At 33.9% G+C, this 19,878-nt stretch overlaps 1 protein-coding gene across 1 annotated transcript in view; it reads left to right on the forward strand.

Annotated features, from left to right (window-relative positions):
- The window catches only part of LOC134754245 (zwei Ig domain protein zig-8-like), a 155,674-nt gene extending 136,169 nt beyond the window's left edge, over nt 1–19,505 (forward strand). Inside the window, exons 4-8 of the mRNA XM_063690446.1 lie at nt 4,734–4,811; nt 5,304–5,436; nt 13,430–13,549; nt 16,013–16,210; nt 17,580–19,505. Coding sequence (XP_063546516.1) covers nt 4,734–4,811; nt 5,304–5,436; nt 13,430–13,549; nt 16,013–16,210; nt 17,580–17,713 — 663 coding nt within the window. The 3' untranslated portion in view covers nt 17,714–19,505. The remainder of the gene's footprint in view (nt 1–4,733; nt 4,812–5,303; nt 5,437–13,429; nt 13,550–16,012; nt 16,211–17,579) is intronic.
- The last annotated feature ends 373 nt before the right edge of the window (nt 19,506–19,878 follow it).

The raw sequence follows: 19,878 nt of genomic DNA on the forward strand, positions 1-19,878 counted from the left end.
TTGAACAGTTTCAATTTGAATAGTTTAAAAAATTTGTGATTTGGAAAGAAGGTATTTTATTTTAATAACCGTCACCAGCCTATATCGATTCCTTCTACCAGTCCTACCTAAGTGTACTGAGGCAAGTGCAAAATCCGTATTTTAAAGGAGAGCAGTCTAAACGTACAATAACACGTTAGTTGCTTATGTTGTTCCATACAATTTTCTTATATTAGGTCTACATAAATGGAATTCTAAAATTAATGTTTGTTTAAAATACTTGTATAGGTACTGGCGTATATTATACTCTTATATTTTAGCTGACACAACAACCACGTGATCCAGCATACCTACGTCAAAATTTGACAATTATTTGGAGAAAATTAGATTAAAAGTAGCATTTCATGTTGCCTTATTATGAAAACAATTAAAGTTCATCATGCAATTATAATTGAACTTGTTATATAACATTTTTTCTGAGTCGCCCCCTCTAGTTGTTTCAGTAAATCACACTTTTTATTTACCCCCCCTCCCCCCGTGTGAACTGTACCGCGTACTGTGGTGCAAGTTACTTACCCCAGTAAGGTATACAATTTTCCCGTTTACAAAACGATGCTAGTTGCATACATATAAGTCACTTAATTTTTAAAACGAATATATTTCAGCATGTTATTTCAGTGAAACGTAATTATCGGTATTTTAATCATAAATATAAAAAAAAAACGTAAAATTGTCACTTGCCTTCAGTATACTTAGTAGGTATCGATATGTAGTAATATAGATACGCCCACTGCTGGACATAGATTTCCTCTCTTATTTACAAGAGGGCGTAGGCTACCAGTACCTACGACAAGGCGTGCTGCAAATCAAAATACTCTAAAATTTGTTAAATAAAGTACATAGAACATAACTAGCCAACTACTAATGTAGTCTCGCCGTACGGTAGAGCCCTAGTTGAGCTAAAATTGTATAATCAATAGCGAACGAACAGCCTTTGTATCATCTCCCTGCTTCTAATAAAAGACTGGCTGTCTGAGCCAGAGGCTTGCTGAAATGCCTCCTAAACACCGGGTGCCTGTGATAGCATGACAAGTCATCCGATGCTGTGTATTTTAATTCATACTTTTGCGTGTACTTTCATTCCAATAATGTTTTGTTTTTCGTCGATGGCTCGAGCTTTGCAATTAAAATATCCATGAAGAGACTAGGTAAAATAGCTTAAATAGAAATATAATAAGCGAGATTTTTGTAGAATGCCTCAAAACTTTTTCAGTGTTGTCCATTCAACATATTAGCTAAAATACGTATACTTAATAATAAAATATGTATGAAGATTCTATATCGTTACTTTTATTTTTAGATACAATATGTATGATATGTGTGTATTTCTGAATTGTTTATCATTTACCTTGTCTGTAAAAAATCCACAAATAAAATAAAAAAACAAATTTACAATTATAATCCTAGTCATGAATATCCATCGAACTGAGACATCCATTGCTAGTTTCAACCCATTGAATGGCTTAAGTGCTTTTGTGTCTTTATTCGAATCAAATTTTATGTAAGTCGTCCAGAGCAGTAAATTCTGTTATTACTTTTTCCTACGGTAGCGAATTTACACTGTTTTTCTCGTTTTCATTGGGTTTTATTTGCGACGACAAATATTTTTCCACGAGTATCCGGAGTTCATGATTTACGCCCGTGGAGAGTTATAACGCATTTTATGACACCGAAATTCACAGAGAAGTGGAAATGAAAACTTCTTTAGCACCACTCGTAATGTGAAGATGTGTCATGCCAGTTGCGGGACAGTTCTCTTCAATGAATTTTACGAATACTTACCTACCTTTTTATTGAAACAATTACCTACCGTATCATTTTTAAAGTCAAATACATAATAATCATGTTAGGTAAAGTATGCGATCTATTTCATAAGTTACTTTAATAAACTGTATATCCACTTAAATTATTAAGTGTATTAATACTAAATATGCATTACAGCAGGTTGAAATTTGAAATAGAACAAAACTAGTTCAGAAAATTCGCTTTAGGACCGATAAATAAAAGTCCCGAATTGGGTTATCTAATTTTGTTTTTAGTTATACTTTCATTCGCAGTCCAACTTAAGTTATCACAATAGTCCTCTGGGGAATACAAGATTTGACACAAACTCGAATTATTCATTGCATTAAGAGAAATAGGCCTCGTGGGAGAGATTGAGGATCTAAGAGCAGCCAGTAGCCAACAAAGAACGGTCGAGGATTCTTGTGGTTTGACATTCTCATCGCTTAAAGATTGCCCTGAGGTAAAATTTTAATTTGATACTATCTCAGTGCATCCTGCTTACACTTATTTATTTACTTATCTCTAGACAAAGCACACAACAGTACATTAATAAAGTTTATTTATGAATAAGTGTTGCACTATTTACATGTTTACCATTATAAAAGTATTTAAATTTCAATGAAATCGTCGTTTTCCTATCAACAATAAATTAAAAATAATCAGATTTTTTGTGATCAGAGGGTGCAAAGTAACATCGGTACAGTCAGCATCAAATAGACAGTGACGGCAAAAGTGGTCAAATATATCGTAAACACACCTTTGTTACCATAGATATAAGGATGTGTTCCACTGGCCACTTTGACCGTCACTGTCTATTCGATGCTGACTGTACCTACATCAGAATGTCAACTAGTGTAGTTAAGCGCCTTTGCCCACTTGCGCGGTGTAACGATTGGCTATGTACATATGTACTCGTAGATATAAAGTTCTGAGTACGAAAGATACAGTCAAAGTATTTGATTTCTGTACCACTTCATATCTTATAATAGTGACAATCATTACCCTACATTACCCTACGAGAACCTAGGGGATCTCATATTATTGTCAATATGACAGACCACGAAGTCAAATTCCCATAGGTGATGCGCATTAAGTAGCATTTAAAAATTTAAAGATAAGCGGGGTTTATAACACTTTAAATTCTCGCGTTATGTACACATAATTAATTTTTAACGCGAAATCCCGGTGTCTTCTACAATATAGAATGCAGTTGTGGAAGTGACTAAGCGTAGCGTTCAAGATAGGGTGAAGGAATACATGGCGGCTGTTAAAAATCGCCAAGTACACAAATCCGCAATAGCTGAGCACTTGCTGACAACTGAAACTAATCACTGGATTGAGCTACACAAACCCAAAGTCCTCTCCACCGAGCGCCACTATTATTATTATTATTATTTTTTTTTTTATTCAGAAACAAACAGTCATACATAGTTTATGAACTTAGTTTAAAGACAAGAAAATCAGACCTATAGTTTCATAAAAACCTCCTAACTCTAACTATTATCCTCGGATCGTAAGAGAAGCGATCTAAATTTTTCTTAAAACCCGAAAATTTTCAACAGGGATGACTGACACATATTATCGTCAACTTCGGGACCAGTGATTCAGATGTTGAAACCAATGGATCTATCTTCAGATCAGTGTGCGGATATTGTTAGTGTGCGTGTCGTGCCTTGGACAATAAACATTAAACAAAAACAGGTAGATTAGTTTATTTGTCTACCCCGAATATTTATATAAACTAATGTCGGGTAGTTTAGTACCTATATTGTTTACCAATATCCAAATTGTCATATTGATGGGTCGTCAATCTTCCGTGACCACAGCTAGTGGAACCTGGCTGAAATGTCGGAAAAAAGGTAAAATAATGAAAAATCGCGTTAGACCTGTTAATTACATTAATTAAACGGGGTTATTAAATAACCGGCGACATGCAGTCTTAAATAATGGCATTAATGACTTCAAAGTCACCCGTAAACGCAGAATAATTATGAGGACGTGCGCTGAGTGCTCAAACTTGGTGGGTGGGCATGCTCGTGATGTTCGAATTCAATCTATTTAGTTACGTCATGTGTCATAGGCTAAAGGAAACAAAAAGTTCATAAAATTTCACTTCGTCGGTATCTTAGCTACGTAAAGTGTAACCCCTAACTTACTAGTACCTAAATTTGTAGGTTGATAGATACACCTATTTTAGAAGAAGCTCAAAAACATTGCCTTATGTACAGGATATTCACTTTTCTCATTTTATACCAATCTCAGTGCATCTATCGCACTAATTATTTGGAGAGAGAGACTCACGACTAAGGACTTGCACAAAACTGTTTGTCATCGATAAGGAGGTTCGCTAAATTTTATTAGGAAAGTTTCATAGTAAACCGCCGCTGTGCGCCGGGTGACGTTGTCCTGTCAAGTTAGTGCGGGTGGTGCATTTGGCACTAAGACGAGTAGAAAGATATCATATGGTATGGAGTAATTCCATAACTATTTAGAGTATTTAAAAACCGGTATCACCGGCGATCCCTAGGGATCGTTCCTAAAACGAAGAAGACCAGACCAACCCACAGGCGTGCGTGGGACAGCGATATGACACTGCTGTCAAAGCGGAAACGTGGGCACATCCTAGAATAGGTACCACCAGAAATGGGGCATCGAAAAATATCTATTTATCATCCACGGTTTTTTTTATTATTAATGACGCAACCATTAACAGCAGTGACATATTTTATTCATCCAGAAATGTCTAGCCATGCCTTATTATATTAGTTATTAATTTTATTTTATTATTAAGGATCACCAACAGTGGCAATAACGTTTAAAAGCTACCTACTTAATACATTTAAAATACACGCACTTCAGGCTCACATTGGTCGGTTGCGGAATTTAAGCTCGATACGTTTTTGTTACAGGTATCATGGATAAGAAAAAGAGACCTCCATATACTTACAGCTGGGATATTAACGTACACATCAGACCAGAGGTTTCAAGTAAGTTTAGTATTATAAAAATATTGTAAGTAAATATAAATAATAGTTAATATAGAAATGTGCTATAATTAGGTACATCATAACTGAAAACTCGATTTTCTAAAATATTTCCTTGAAGTATCTCAAGGAATTGGTATTTCTCAAATATTGAAATATACATACCTACTCGTATAATTAAAGGTCATTTTATTAAAAAAATTAGATAATATAAAAGATAATTAACGTATAAATGTGCTCGAAATGTATATCACAACAACCGAAGAGAGTAAACTCGATTCCTAAAATATTTTCTTGAAGTATCTCAAGGAATTGGTAATTCTCAAATATTCAAATATTTAGGTATACAATATACGTACATACTCGTATAAATAATCGATCGTTCGTAAAATATTACCTAATATAGTCTTGCATTGTTGCGTGAGACGTGTCGTGTCGTGTGATGAATTAAATGACGAAAGAATGATGATATTAATGCTACTCATAAATCTGCAGGTGATAAGACCGGACAAATCCGAGAACTGGACGCTACAGATCAAGTTCCCGCAGGAGCGGGACGCGGGCATTTATGAATGCCAGGTCAACACGGAGCCTAAGATGTCACTGGCTTTTCAGCTCAATGTTGTAGGTGAGTCAGTTTGAGATATACAATAACTAATTCAGTTTTAAGGGTAATAAAATAAGGTAAACGTCTTAGCGCTTGACATGCTAATGCCCAATAGATCTCACCGTGTTATCACCTCTATTTACAATGACTTCAGTTTTTAAATGAAATGTGCTAGGACAGTGACGAACACTACTTGGACATATGGACATTATACCTTATATCTTTTTTTAAATTTCTCGCTTTGGATGTGATTGATTTAATTTATTTGGTTGTTTACTAATATCACTTACGGTTATTATGCGTGGTATGTTATCCATTAAATTGAAGATATCTTGTAAAAATCTAGTAGACCAGGTTATAAAAGAAAGTGCTAGCTAAGGCAGCACCAGCGGTATTTTATGATTTATCGGTGACGATAAACAGGCGATTTTAATGCAGTATCTTTTTTATGGAGTTTTGATTACGAAGTGTTATTGGAAAGGTTTTGCCATAAAAATAAAATAAATAAATAAACTTGGATTAACCATGTCAGTCCTGAGATAGGAACACAAAGGTGCCTACATAATGTTTCCACGTAAAAATATATTTAGTAAGTAATAGTTTTGTGTTAAGTGATGGAATTGAATGTATGTACTAGTTTTTAAGGTTTAGTAAGTGTTATACAGGATGGCCAAAAAATTAGTGCATTCCCGTTGCCAGGGAGGTTTTGGGATTATACTGAGCAACTTTTACTATGGGACTAGTAACCACGAAATCGCGAAAAAAAATTCACCCTCCCATAGAAAATGGAACAGCCATAATGTATGAATAGATACGGTTTTCGTCCGTAGCGTGGACAGCGTGGGTCGTAGTGGGGCTTTACCTGCCACGCGCGCTAGCGTGTGCGTGGGGGACACTTCGGAACAGGCCACGCGTGTAACATCAGTGACGTCATTCTGTGCGTAGCGCTACATTTTGATACGTAGCGGTTTTGTTCTCACGTGTGTAACTCGACCGTGCGCATCAGTAGGGTTCTGGCTTAGTTCATAATTTATATCACATACCTATTTTATACCTACCTAAATAGGGCGCTTATTTCACGTCTAGTTTTTTTCTTACGTAACCTCTTGTGGAAACAAGGTCTTCTTAATTACACGTCTATCAGGACACTAACACTATGTAGCCGACCCTAATAGCGTTATTCAAAAAGGCGCAACAAGCCCTTAATTGAGTTATTAATCCCTAATCTGTCATTTTGAGTTATGTCTTTGTAAGAAAGGGATAAAACAAAAATAACTAATTGAGGCTTGCAAAGTTTTATGAATAATAGGGTGATTTCTGGGTCGTGATCTAAAACCACTTTTTCTGACTTTGTAATTGTTCCACATTATCATATGGTAGTATTTTATTCAAAGATAATTAGTTTAATTTTCCTTTTTTTTTCAAGTAGAATTAATCTTATATTTACGTAGTAAACATGGACACCCTATGAATTTTCACATGTACGCTGTATGGAAAGCGACAATACGTCTCATTGAGTAGGTTGATAAATTGTATGCAAAAATGTTTTTTTCTGTCTGTCATCTGAAAAATAATCATCATTATTGGTGATAAACAATAGTTAACAACATCATTAGGCTCATCTTTGAATTCTGTAGCTTGTAAGTTATATTTCCGACATGATTGTAAAATTGTTATGGAATAAATTATCTTATCTTATCTTATCTGTATGAACTATGATGTCTTGTTATCTTGCTACACGACCCCGAAATCACCCTGTATAACATTGTGTCACTGGAACAACGTAATAAAAAAACATTAATGTTCTCCTACCCTGCCACACGATGTTATATAACGGCCAGTGTGGGAGCGCCATTAATTACAATCAAATCATCATAACATTTACGAATAAGTACACAGAGATTATTTCAGATGAAACTTTACTAAAGTCTTACAAAGGCAATCACGGCGGACATCTAAATATTTATAAGGACGTATAATTGCAGAGTTGTTGCTAAGTAAAACTCGTAAGTCTCCTTAACATAAGTTGTATAAGATGTCCAAGAAGGGAAACTTGACAAAGGTCAACAAACTGTCCGGATGTCACAATTACTTTCTTGGCTGTTGACCTTGTCTTCAATATTTGAGATATATTTCCGAGTTTATATACTTGCTAGGAATTTAAAAGTAAATATATTATGCAATTTTACCAATTAGCGACCAAAGCAAATTAAAATTACTAATTACATATTTATCTTCCTCAGCCTACGTTACCTTAAATTAATGAGTTTATTTTGACACATAGTTTCTTTAATTCCAATGAATGCATAGGTAAATAAAATTTCTCATTACATATCTTACAACTCCTAATGGCGTTAGGGACGGGGAGATTGGTCGGCACTTCCTCGGAGTAAATAGGGCGCATTCACTTAATGGACACACCGCATTTACCTTACCTACTTCTTTCACAATCCATTTAAAAAAGTTCTCACTTAAAACTTTGGACTGAATAGTTAAGGTGCTAATAAACTTGGTCGGTTGGGATTATAAATTTGTAACTGTGCTAATAACGGTGGAAGATCATATTTTAAATTCTGTTTTTCTTGGTTTTTCTTGTAATTTTTGTTACTTATAAATGTTTTATCACGGTTAATTTTAATATTTCTGTGAATAATTGTTGAGGATTAATATACAACCGCAACCGGAACTCATAGAAGTTTAAAACAAAGATAATTATTTGACCAAGAAAAAGGATCACAAAAATTGATCAAAAATGAAGTATCAATTTTGTTTCTCATTTAAAATCGGTACGTAAAAAAATATTTATAATTGCTAACGTTTATAGTTTTGCTAATAATGCATTAGGGTTAAAAACGTCCATGAAAAGGGGTGTCCTTCCTATGAACAATAAATATACCTACAAGTTAATAACGACTTGGGTCATTCATCATGAACATTAAGCTCTTAAAATCCAGTTATTGTATGATGTTCACAGGAAAGACGAATGACGTCATCTGTAATTTAAATAAAATAGGGCCACTTCGGTTTTCTTAGGAAGCAAAGTGAAATTTATACTTAAAAGATTTTTCTAAGAAAACATCCTTTATTCAATTACTCCCAGGGAGCGAAGTTCCCAGTATTGCGGGATAAACAAGGAAGCAATAAAGTTGATTGTTTGCAGGATATATTTTACGCAATGAAAGTATCATAATATTTGCTTTTACTGCATTGACGACAAACAAAGAAAATACAATATAGGGTAAACCGGTGAGGTAGGGGTCAAATTTAAACAGGTAATATGCAGTTAACATCTAACGGTCCCATTATTCTAATGTTCTCCGATACGGAAACATCATCAATTAAAATTACGATATCTACTAGTAAATAATGCAATTTTATATTACAATTTCATGTCTAGTCACTGATTCAATAACATATTCATTGCTCATTGGGCGTATTGTTTCGGAAGTCAATTTAATTTTTGTATTCACGTTTTCCTAGAATGAACGAGTAGGTATCTACTCATATAATATATTTTTTTGTTTTCAAATTTTTTTTTTCATATTACTGAAATACAATAACGTAAAAACAGTTTTTTGGTAAAAACATTTTTATAGCTACTTTATTATTAATACTTTTGTAGCTGTCTAGGTAAATAGACAGTGGTTTTCAAAAAGTTTATAACAATAACCTACCCTATTCATATACGTTAGAGGTAACATAATAAATGTACCTATGTAACCGAGTAAAATACATCGTGTTTGGAAATCCCTACATAACATAAAATTAAGTATTCCGTTTTTACCAACTTCGATAAGAAACGCTTAAAACTGTAAAAAAATTGTTTTAAGAGGGGGCTCGCGCAAAGTTGTGGTTTTTACACTGAATATAGGTTTTAATTAACGCCAAATGCTATGAAAAACATTCACACGGAAACCGGACTATATTTACAGACCTACATATATCCAACCAAAACCTTAAAAGGTTAAAGTTGCTCTCAGTACAAAATTTGTTCTAGTACCTACGCGATATGCTAATGCCCAATTAGAGATGGGCAGTGAGTAAAAACTCACGGGTAAATACCGAGTATTAGATTAGATTAGATGGATGGATTGGTGGGTATAAACTATTTAGTGCTGAAAGGGGCATATAAATTTGAAATAGAGGTGTATTTTGTAAGTCGCTATACTGGATTAAGTATTCAAAGTCGTAAGAAATGTATTTTTAAGAGGGGTACTCCATTGTATGCACCTAATTGTCACAAATAAAAATCAGAAACCACACCACAGGTTTTTTAAAAATAACTTGAATGTTTTCATTTTTTTTTTTTTGATAAATTTAATACTTTTGGAAAAAACCTTTCTAAAGGCCGAAATAATGTTTATCCCTCTATAAATTTCGAACCAACGTTCAAAAAATATCGGGAGATTAGCCGTAGAATACACCACTCAAAAAAAATACTTTGAATATGTTCGATTGAGCCATTTTTCAGTTATCTTTAAAAATCCTTAATAAAGTATCGTAAGTGCCGCGTAAACACGAACTTTTGTGCGACATGCATTTAAGTACTTATCTAAAATATCGATTCAACTTAAGTCCCATATTTTAAAGTAAATTACTTCTTATTTAAAATAAAATTGCTAACCATGCATTGTCACAAATTGCCTCTCAGATAATTACCTTCTTTTTTGAAAAAATAAGCGTCCAATACTGTCCAACCTCTGTGTGTATCTCTTAGTTTTATTTGCAAACAGTTAATTTAGTTGTCAAATTGCCTGCTAGATGTCGCTGTACCATGTGCTGAAAATCCTAGTTCGCGGTGTTAAGATTTTTTCGAGAAACATGACGTCTGGCCGGTACCAATTATGTCAAGCTTTTAAACCAGTGGAATAAAGTACATTATTGTTAAACCACAAGTGCTTCATTTTTGGGCCCTTTTACAAATATGCTTTTCATTATATCCTCGTGAGTCTAAATGTACATATTCGTTGCAATCTAATTTGAACCTTTTATGAAACAAATAAAGTAGCATTTCTATTGTTTCATTGCGTTGTAAAACAAACGAAATTCGTTCCAATTTACTTATAGAACAAGGTTCAAATAAAAAATTGGAAAACTTTATATGGTGGGTCTTACGAGGATAATATTATATTCACAGAGGATAATGTTATTACACGTTAAAACGTGTCTTCAATAAAACGCAATTTATTTCTTAAATCGCACTTTTTTATTATTTTCTTAGCAATAGTTCTTACCCACCGAAAGGAGTAAGTGCGGGTATTTATCGGGTGCTTTGATTAAATACCGAATAAATACTCACTATTTACCCACCCCTAGTCATCTCTAGTCTGTGCCCAATAGATAACACCCTCCCGTCTCCTCGATTGACAATGACTTAAGTTTAAAGGTGATATCGAACGGGACCTTATACATAAATTTAGGTATAGGTATATTGTAATGCAAATTATCTAACACAGTGTGAATATATTATGTCATGCGAACTCAGAATATATTCATTATTTCCAAAATTAATATCAACACCACAACAACGACATGCTTTTTAACAGTACCTAATTCCTTCTTTAACGCTGCTTGTTACTTAGACTGACTGTGAATCTGATTATAATTCATGTTATAGTTAGGTACCCTTTTACATTTCATACATCGGTGATCCACGCTTGTCTATACAGACTTAATTACTTTGGGTTCAGTGTTACATAAAATAAATTATATAATTTATCTTCCGACTTCTTATCTTTTTTTCACCCATTAGAACTAGAACTTTTTTAATAATAACATCTTTCTGATCGACAAAGTTTTCATAGAGCCTCAAGCCTGATTGACTTTCAGACGAGTATATCAGGGCCAAGCGATCGAAACTTCAGGAACTTTCAACTTTACAAAATATTGCTTTATTTTGCCGCTCCGCTGGATTGGGGAAGCAACCTCTTTTTATAAGTTTATAAAATATTACCTATTTACCTTAAGAGTAAGATGAATATGATATCTATTAAAAATTTTCGAATTTCGGTAATTATGTTTCCAGAAAATGCAAAGTTTATGGCATGGTTAAACTGGGTAAGCAAATGACAGTTATTTTACGAGATTAATTATTATTATAGCACAGCATTTTCCTAAACAGGAATAACAATTTTTGCCAAGGGCCTTTTTACCATAATTACAGTTAAACCTTTTACCCCTTGTTTAACGCAGGTATTTCGTATTTAATAGTTATTTGTTTTAAAAGGGGGCAAAGTTGTAGGTTAAACCTCTCATGCTAATATTGATACCCGAGCAAGCGAATGATTCCAAAATTCAACCACGAGCGTAGCGAGTCGTTCGAAAAATTGAATTTTGAGCGTTGCGAGGGTTTCAAGGCACGAGGGATAAACAAATTTTGCAACCGAGTGAAACACAAAAAATTTCACCACACCGACACATGGAAAATACTAATTGTAAATGTTAATCAAAAGCTATGAATGAAATATTGAATGTTATTAAATATGTATCATTCAAAATCATCATTTAAAATTCAATTCTACCAGCCAATAAGGAAACAACTCAACATTTGCATTTGATTACTTTGCCCCACATGTGGATAAAATGCAACTTTTTCATCAGTTTTTAAACAATCAAGGGAACATTTACCATCTGGTGTGGTGAAAATTTAGTTACCATTATATTATATACACATTATATTATATTACATATTTCTGAATCCGGGTGGATTACGAACTTTAGTAAACCTTAAAATTTTAAGTACCTAAAAGTAAGTAAAGTAGGTAAGGACCTATTTACGCCTTTGATATTTGATAGATCTTTTGAATTCTGTGGTATCTGTAGTAAATCACGTTCAGTGAATATTTTATTCTAAAGACATGAAATTTTTATTAAATATATTTGAGTTACTATTAAAAGTTACATAAAATGTTCTCGCCTTTTTACTTTAATTTTTTATGAGAAACCAGTCAAATTATAAATCTAGTTCAATTTTCTAGCTTGGTGCTTAATATTAATCTATTCTCTAAGATCTAAGTGTGACATTTAAACTCAATCATGACTGCTCAATTGATAGCTCGCTTTATATCGAGTTTGTCATTTACTCTACAACACTCGGGTAAACTGTATAAAGCAAACCGAAGTTAAACACTTAGGTAGCTTTAAGTTAAACAAAATCAAGTGAAATAAGCATGCAAGGCACAATGCAAGTACTTAAGTAGCTAAATGTAGGTATTATTTAAGCCAAGATTTATCATAAACATTATGAAACATATTTACTTCATTCAACGAAATTTTCTCTTCAATGAACACAAAAATAATCTGTGATAGGTACTGACTGAGATATTAATATGATGAGATTCAGTAGGTAAATATTCGAACACCGTTTCAAAACACTTAATAAATCAATATAAATATTTTAGCGTAATGTTGTGGCAAAACAGAACTTGATTAGCTTAGCTACACAAAAACAATTGATCACCGTTTCTTTTAAGGTTTATATAAAATTAAAGCTATGTCTGCCTATCAGGCCAGTTCAAACGTATACTGACATTTGAATCCTGATATTCAGTTGTCGTGCGTCTTACTCGCGCCAATACATGTAATGACATGTACGAGCGAAATGCACAATCTTAATGACATCTGTTAGATGTCATTCTGATATCAGTGTACGTTCAAATTGGCCTATATGTCTAACGCTTTGCTGTTTTGTACTGTGTCACAAGATATGAAATGAAATGAATCTTTATTTTCAGGCAACTATTGGCCCATAGATAAATACCTTAAGACCAGCATACATATTATTATAAAATATATCTTAAAACTAAAAACTAAAATCACACAATTATGGGTTCGCAACCCCGCAGTATCAGGGAGCCGACCGCCGGTACTCCGCCGGCACTCTTCGGCCAGTACTCCTCCTTGGTGAAGGTCGATACATGTTCAGTCGGAACGCTCGCTACAAAAGAACTAAAATTCACACTGTGTGTGTGTGTGTGAGAGAGAGAGATATATAGTGTGTGTATTTGTTCCACAGAAGCCAAGGCTCGCGTGCTGGGTCCGGCCGACCTGTACGTGAAGACGGGCAGCTCGCTCAAGCTGACCTGCGTCTTGAGTCAGGGTCCGCATGACCTCGGCACCATATTTTGGTATAAGGGTGAGTGTTTTAATTATTATTGGGAAACATTTTAACCTAATCGACCTATGAAAATTAGTTAAATAAGCAAAACTTCTACTTTATTCTTAGGTACATAAAAACAGCCAAAATCTGCAGACACAATATTCGAGTTCAGCATACCTAAAAATATTATAATAAGCTCAAGGGCATAAGCTCATAAACAAGGTCAATATCCACTAAACTTGGAGCTTTGGCTGAGAGCTTTATTTATTCACCAGACATACTATTTAGTTTAGTTTTATTATAAAATTGGTTTAGAATAACGAGTAAAATTAAAAACCTTTTGCTTATGCTACCACAATTTTATTAAACTAGGTTACGTATATTTACAAGAACTAAGTAGAAAATCTTTTTCGCAATCTTCAAGATTATCAGAGACCTACTACTACCATGGGATGTCCAGAACGATTGACTCGTATCTGTTATTTTTACTTTTTACTGCTCCACGTTTCTTTGATCTCTATATAACAAGTTTTTAACTCCTTAAGTATTACAGTAAATTATTAATAACCATTTCAATGTTATCAAGATAATGATAATTTTATTACCCACTGCCACATTGAAAAATAAAAACCCTTGATAACATAGGTTGCTTAGAATTGAAACGAATTTTATCTTTAAAGCTTATCATGAACAATGAATTAATTAAACTTGCTGATGTTTATTCATGGTAAATAACTGTTCGTGGCTTGCATTGCATTATTCGTTGTAACTTTTTGCACATTCATTTAACATTTTATTCTTGTGAATGTGTAACATTTAGACGTGTGCAAACACATACAAACATAAATTTTATTGATATAGAAATATAGAAATTAGTCAGGTTTAATTTAATCATTATAGTCAAGTTTAATCTTAGAAAATTAAAAAAAAGCCTAGCTTTCGCCTGATAGAGCAAAAATACTCAGAATAAATTTAAAAGTGATAATTTTACTGGCTTGGGTGAGACTTGAACTCACGACACTGGAACGCTAGCCTATCGCTCTGCTATCTGAGCTACCAAGACTGAGGACAGCAAATATTTACACCATAATTATGGGCCTTTAGGAAGGCACCCATCGCACCAATAGCATCGTATGTGTTAAAATTGTCAAATAACAAACGAAACTGTCAACGCTATTTAGCCGAGAATAGGCCAAAGGTTGGTATTGATGGTAGCGCCATCTGTGCGAGAATCAAATTTACTTGATTTCCGAGGTCCGTTTTTTCCTAACTTTATTCATCTTATACGGAGTTATATAGGTCTTTGGTCCTGGATAAAACTTTTTCAACCAGTTCATCTCACTTTACGCTAAAACACGCGCCGCGGCCTTTATTTTTACAACTATTACTCTTCTACTCCTGAATAATCCGTGACGAATGAACCGTCCGTCTCTAACAATTACGCTTATAGTTTTACGTCAGCCTTCAGGCACTAACAGGCGAAGTCAAACTCGACATAAATCCACCCAAATTGCGTAGGCTAAAAGTACACAAATGACCCTCGTAAATTACGACTCATAATTTGACACTCCGAATTCAGCCGGTTTATAGAATTAGGCTGCGTTGCCAACATGCCAACCGTTAACGCGCCGTAGGGAACGAACGCAACTGTCACTGTCGCACTAATTTGGAAGAGTGATAGAGAGAGAGATGACTACGCTACGCCACGGAGCGATAACGATTGGCACGTTGTCTAAGGACCCTGTTCCACTTAATCTAAAAATCAGAGCTAAAGCCACTCGCGCGTTTCCTATGTATATTTTAGTATTGTTAAACGCTGGTTTGCGTGTTGAAGTGGTAGTTTTCATAGAGTGATTCAGAATTACTGTTTTGCGTTCGGAATCTGATTTGGCTATTTGTTGAACAAAACCATTAAAGGTAGTTGACAGCATTCTTGGAAAATTGTTTTGGCTTGTTGTCCTTAATGGCCTTTCATCGCTATAGTTTTGTTGTACATGTCGTTAGGGAACTGATAAATATAAGTATGTATACAGATAGGCAATCTCACAATATTTTTTTATGTGTTAACTAATTGGTACACGGAATTCAAGATAAAATTTTCCCTGGAGTCTTTTCTAAAATAACATGGCCAGGTCAGGATCACGACGACGTTATAATCTTTCAAAAGGCTGGTTACAAGGGTTCTTGTCAAAACAGTAAGGTGCAGAAGTGGTGTGTTGATAGTATGGAGGCTGATGAAAGAGTGATCTAACTAAATTGAACATTAAAAAAGGTTGTTTAAATTTAGGTCCCTCTAATTGGCCGCGATACAGATTATGTGGAATTGTGGAGCCCTCCTATTGGTGCTTTAGAAAAGCCTCCGAATACAGCCGAGCCCGACAGCTGGGTTTAGTTACTGCATAAAGAATATTTTTATATAAATAAACAGTTGCATTCGCAACACCACACATCTAGACTAAATCTTTCACTGCTGTTAGCTAATGCCTTGCTTATTTCCAGGATCAAAACTAATAGAGTTTAAGGAAGTAGAAGCGAACGAAATCATAGAAGAGCCGCGAGTCCGGTTGAAGACCGAGTGGACGGAGCAACTGACGTCTCGGCTGATAATTGAGAAGCTGTTACCGGGCGACAGCGGGAACTACAGCTGTGTGCCGACGATGGCTGAGGCGGCTTCAGTTAATGTTCATGTCATTAATGGTAAGAATAAGCAAATCTAGGGTAGCTATAGCTGTTGTACCTAGTCAGAACATCTGACCTTGTAGAGAAATGTCGAGTGCCATTACTGAATTTCATACAGCTCAAACAATACCAACTCCCAACTGGGGTTGGGTGACAAACTGTCTTGCAGTTTGGCAGAATAATTCAATGAAAAAATAGGGTTTATTTCACCATAAATGGCAAATAAAATCACGTTTATTGTATGGGAGTCCCATTTAAATATTTATTTTATTCTGTTTTTAGTATTTGCTGTTATAGCGGCAACAGAAATACATCATCTATGAAAATTCCAACTGTCTAGCTATCACGGTTCATGAGATACAGCCTGGTGACAGACAGACAGACGGACAGACAGACAGATAGACAGCGGAGTCTTAGTAATAGGGTCCCGTTTTTACCCTTTGGGTACGGAACTTTAAAAAGGACATTATTTATAGAGTGATTCAACCTCATCAAATATTCAGATTTCTTTCAAGGATACCTAAGCTTTCAGCGACTGACGACAACAGAATTAGTTTGAGTTAGCAAGATGTTGACATATTTATATTTAGAAGTTAATTGAAAACACAAGTTGTTTTATTATTAATATTCTTTCCAGGCTGTGTTACTTTACTGTCAGCATTATTTACCATTATTTTATTAAGGCTTTTGCTTTATAGAAATAAGTAATTGTGTGTTGTGTAACAAAGTTGCTATTAAATAACGCTGCATTATTTTCCCGAACACCTTTTATAAAAACCTAATGAGAAACGGATCGATGGAGCATCGTTAGAGCTAATTATTCGCAAATGAGCATGCTCGTTACCCTAGTGGTGTTGGTGTTACGTAGAAAAAGAGGTTTTATGTCATGGTAACGTGGCATAAAATAAATATTGACTAGGTAGATTGGAGTAGATTTTACAGGATCTTGCATGTATGAAACTTGGCACAAGGTACATTGAAACTATGTCAAAGACGTAAATTGTATAAAAACCGGCCAAGTGCTAGTCGGGCTCGCGCACGAAGGGTTCCGTACCATTGCGCAAAAAAACGGGAAAAAAATCACGTTTGTTGTATGGGGGGCTTAAATATTTATTATATTCTGTTTTTAGTATTTGTTGTTATAGCGGCAACAGAAATACATCATCTGTGAAAATTTCAACTGTCTAGCTATCACGGTTCATAAGATACAGCCTGGTGACAGACAGACAGACGGACAGACGGACAGCGGAGTCTTAGTAATAGGGTTCCGATTTTACCCTTTGGGTACGGAACCCTAATGAAGCATTACTACGTGCGTAGTCCTGATAAGAATTTGTATATTTCGCATTTGTGCTTAACTAAAATTCGTGTGTTTGTTTGTTGACAGGAGAACACCCAGCTGCAATGCAACACGGGAACGCCAATACAGCATCACCTTGTGCTCTGTCAGTAAACCTCCTCATCTCACTGTACTGCACTCTGGCCACCCTGTACACCAACACAGTGGAGGGCTTCAGGTGAAAATTAGAACAGCTTAAACAAATGTTTGAGCAAATGTTTGAACAATTTGTAAATGTACTAAATTTTATGGATTGAATTTTATGTCTTGATAGTTGTAAAAAATTAATGGTGTAAATGTAAAGTAGAATTTTATTGTATAAAGCTTTATAATATGAATTGGTACATATGTTTTCTGACGTACAATATCTCACTTAATATCAGTTTACAATAATTGTTTCATAATAGAATTTAACAAACTTTTCCAAGGTTGAAGATTTTTACATAATTTTGATATTTTAAAGCATAAAGCAAGCCTATAAAAGATGTTAGAAAAGTAATTAAATAATAATGACATGAGTACCTACCCTTTTTACACTAAAGCTTTAGTTTCTTTAGCATTCATTAAAATTGCGTAAGTGCTCATTCAACCGTTTTATGTGAGGAACGTCAGTTTGTCTACCTAAATTATCACAAAGTTGTTTTGATACTAAACACTGATGTTTTTTTCTCATAATATACCGATAATGTATACTGGCCAAAGAGCGATTGACTTAAATAATAGTGTTTGAAAAAATACCGAGTAAGCAATCGTAGGTTGGTTAATGGTTTTAAAAGAGTGTAAAGTCGTTACTGATTTATTAAGTACAAATAAATTTTGTACGTATTTTAGTTACACTAATTTAACTATCATCATCTTCCATCATCTCATCTTTTTCCAAGCACACTATATTCAATTATGATCGTAATTATTGTATTACACCTGAGTTGTTATAAGCCGTTTTGAATTACTAATTATCGTTACACACCACTTTTTACTACTAAAACATGTAGACACAGTTCTTCACTTATCGACACTACTAGCAGCAGCAATAAACACGACTAAAGTACATACTTTAAATTAAATAAATAAGGATATCTCACGCACGAAAGTTGACTAGCACATTTGGAAAATACTGTAAGATTTGAAAATCAGTCTAATTACTTTGTTCTAAAGTTTTAAATGGTTTGACATCGTAATGTGCATTTAAAACGAAGCTGAAAACGATTTCAGCTCTTTGTAAACGAAGTAGGGTGATAAAAGGGCCTTCTTATTAAAATGTAAATAGACTAATAATTTTACGGTTAGATAATTTTTTTAATGTTTCATGTTTTGAGTGTTATAAGAAATAATATGTTAAAATATAGTAAAATTAAATATCTTATGTTTTTGCTTCTGAATGAGGGGTCTGACCTCATTTTACAGCTTTGAAAAAGATTAATACACTTATTTTATATACCTACCTACATATCTAAATTCCAATCGATGTTATAATGTATTTTCCAACTGCAGTAGTACTTATAAAGAGCCTCTCCAAACATAGCCTACTTTAAGTGCAGGCACATCATATATCTTATTACTTCATTAAAACAAATTGTTACTACAACATAGCCTACTTTAGGTGCAGGCACATCAACAAAACTGTACCCCAATTTTGTTTCTTAGATACTGCAAAGATATGCTTTAATTGTATGTTATGTAAGAGCCATATGTTTTAAATTTGAAGGGTAAAAAACGGAACATAGCTGAGATCTATTATATATCTTGATGATTTTAAGACCTAATCATGTGACATTTCACACAGTACTTTATCATAGACAGCAGAATAACTTATTTTAATAAAAAAATGGTAGCAATACCGGGCATTAATGCCTCTCTTATTGAGTTTTCGAAATCAAGTTCCAGATTTAATAGTAAATTTTGTTATCAAGTGATGCTGATGTAACATGGTGTTCGTTTGAATATACATTGAGAATTATTTAATAAAATTTTTAGTTTAATATATTTTAGAAAAATGTTTTAGGTTAAAAGGTAATATACAAATATTTGTACATGTATGTAAATAATAATCTGTAAATAGTTATTTTAAATATACGTTTTACGGATCAATTAAAAACATACTTTTTTGTTTAATATTTGTTATATCTGTAGAGTTTATAAATACTAAAAAATATTGGGTTTTTGGTAGTTACGAAACTAGAAACAGATGAAAATGTTTATATAACACAATAGAGCTAAGAAGAAATTTGACAAATAAAGATAGCTACTAACTGAGCCTTTCATTTAAATATCCATTTTACTGATAACTTGTATTAATTAGGTACTTACTTACTTACTTATAACCGACTACTATTTCTGCATTGTGAGA

Source organism: Cydia strobilella, chromosome 2 (genome assembly GCF_947568885.1).
Source record: "Cydia strobilella chromosome 2, ilCydStro3.1, whole genome shotgun sequence".
NCBI lineage: Eukaryota > Metazoa > Arthropoda > Insecta > Lepidoptera > Tortricidae > Cydia > Cydia strobilella.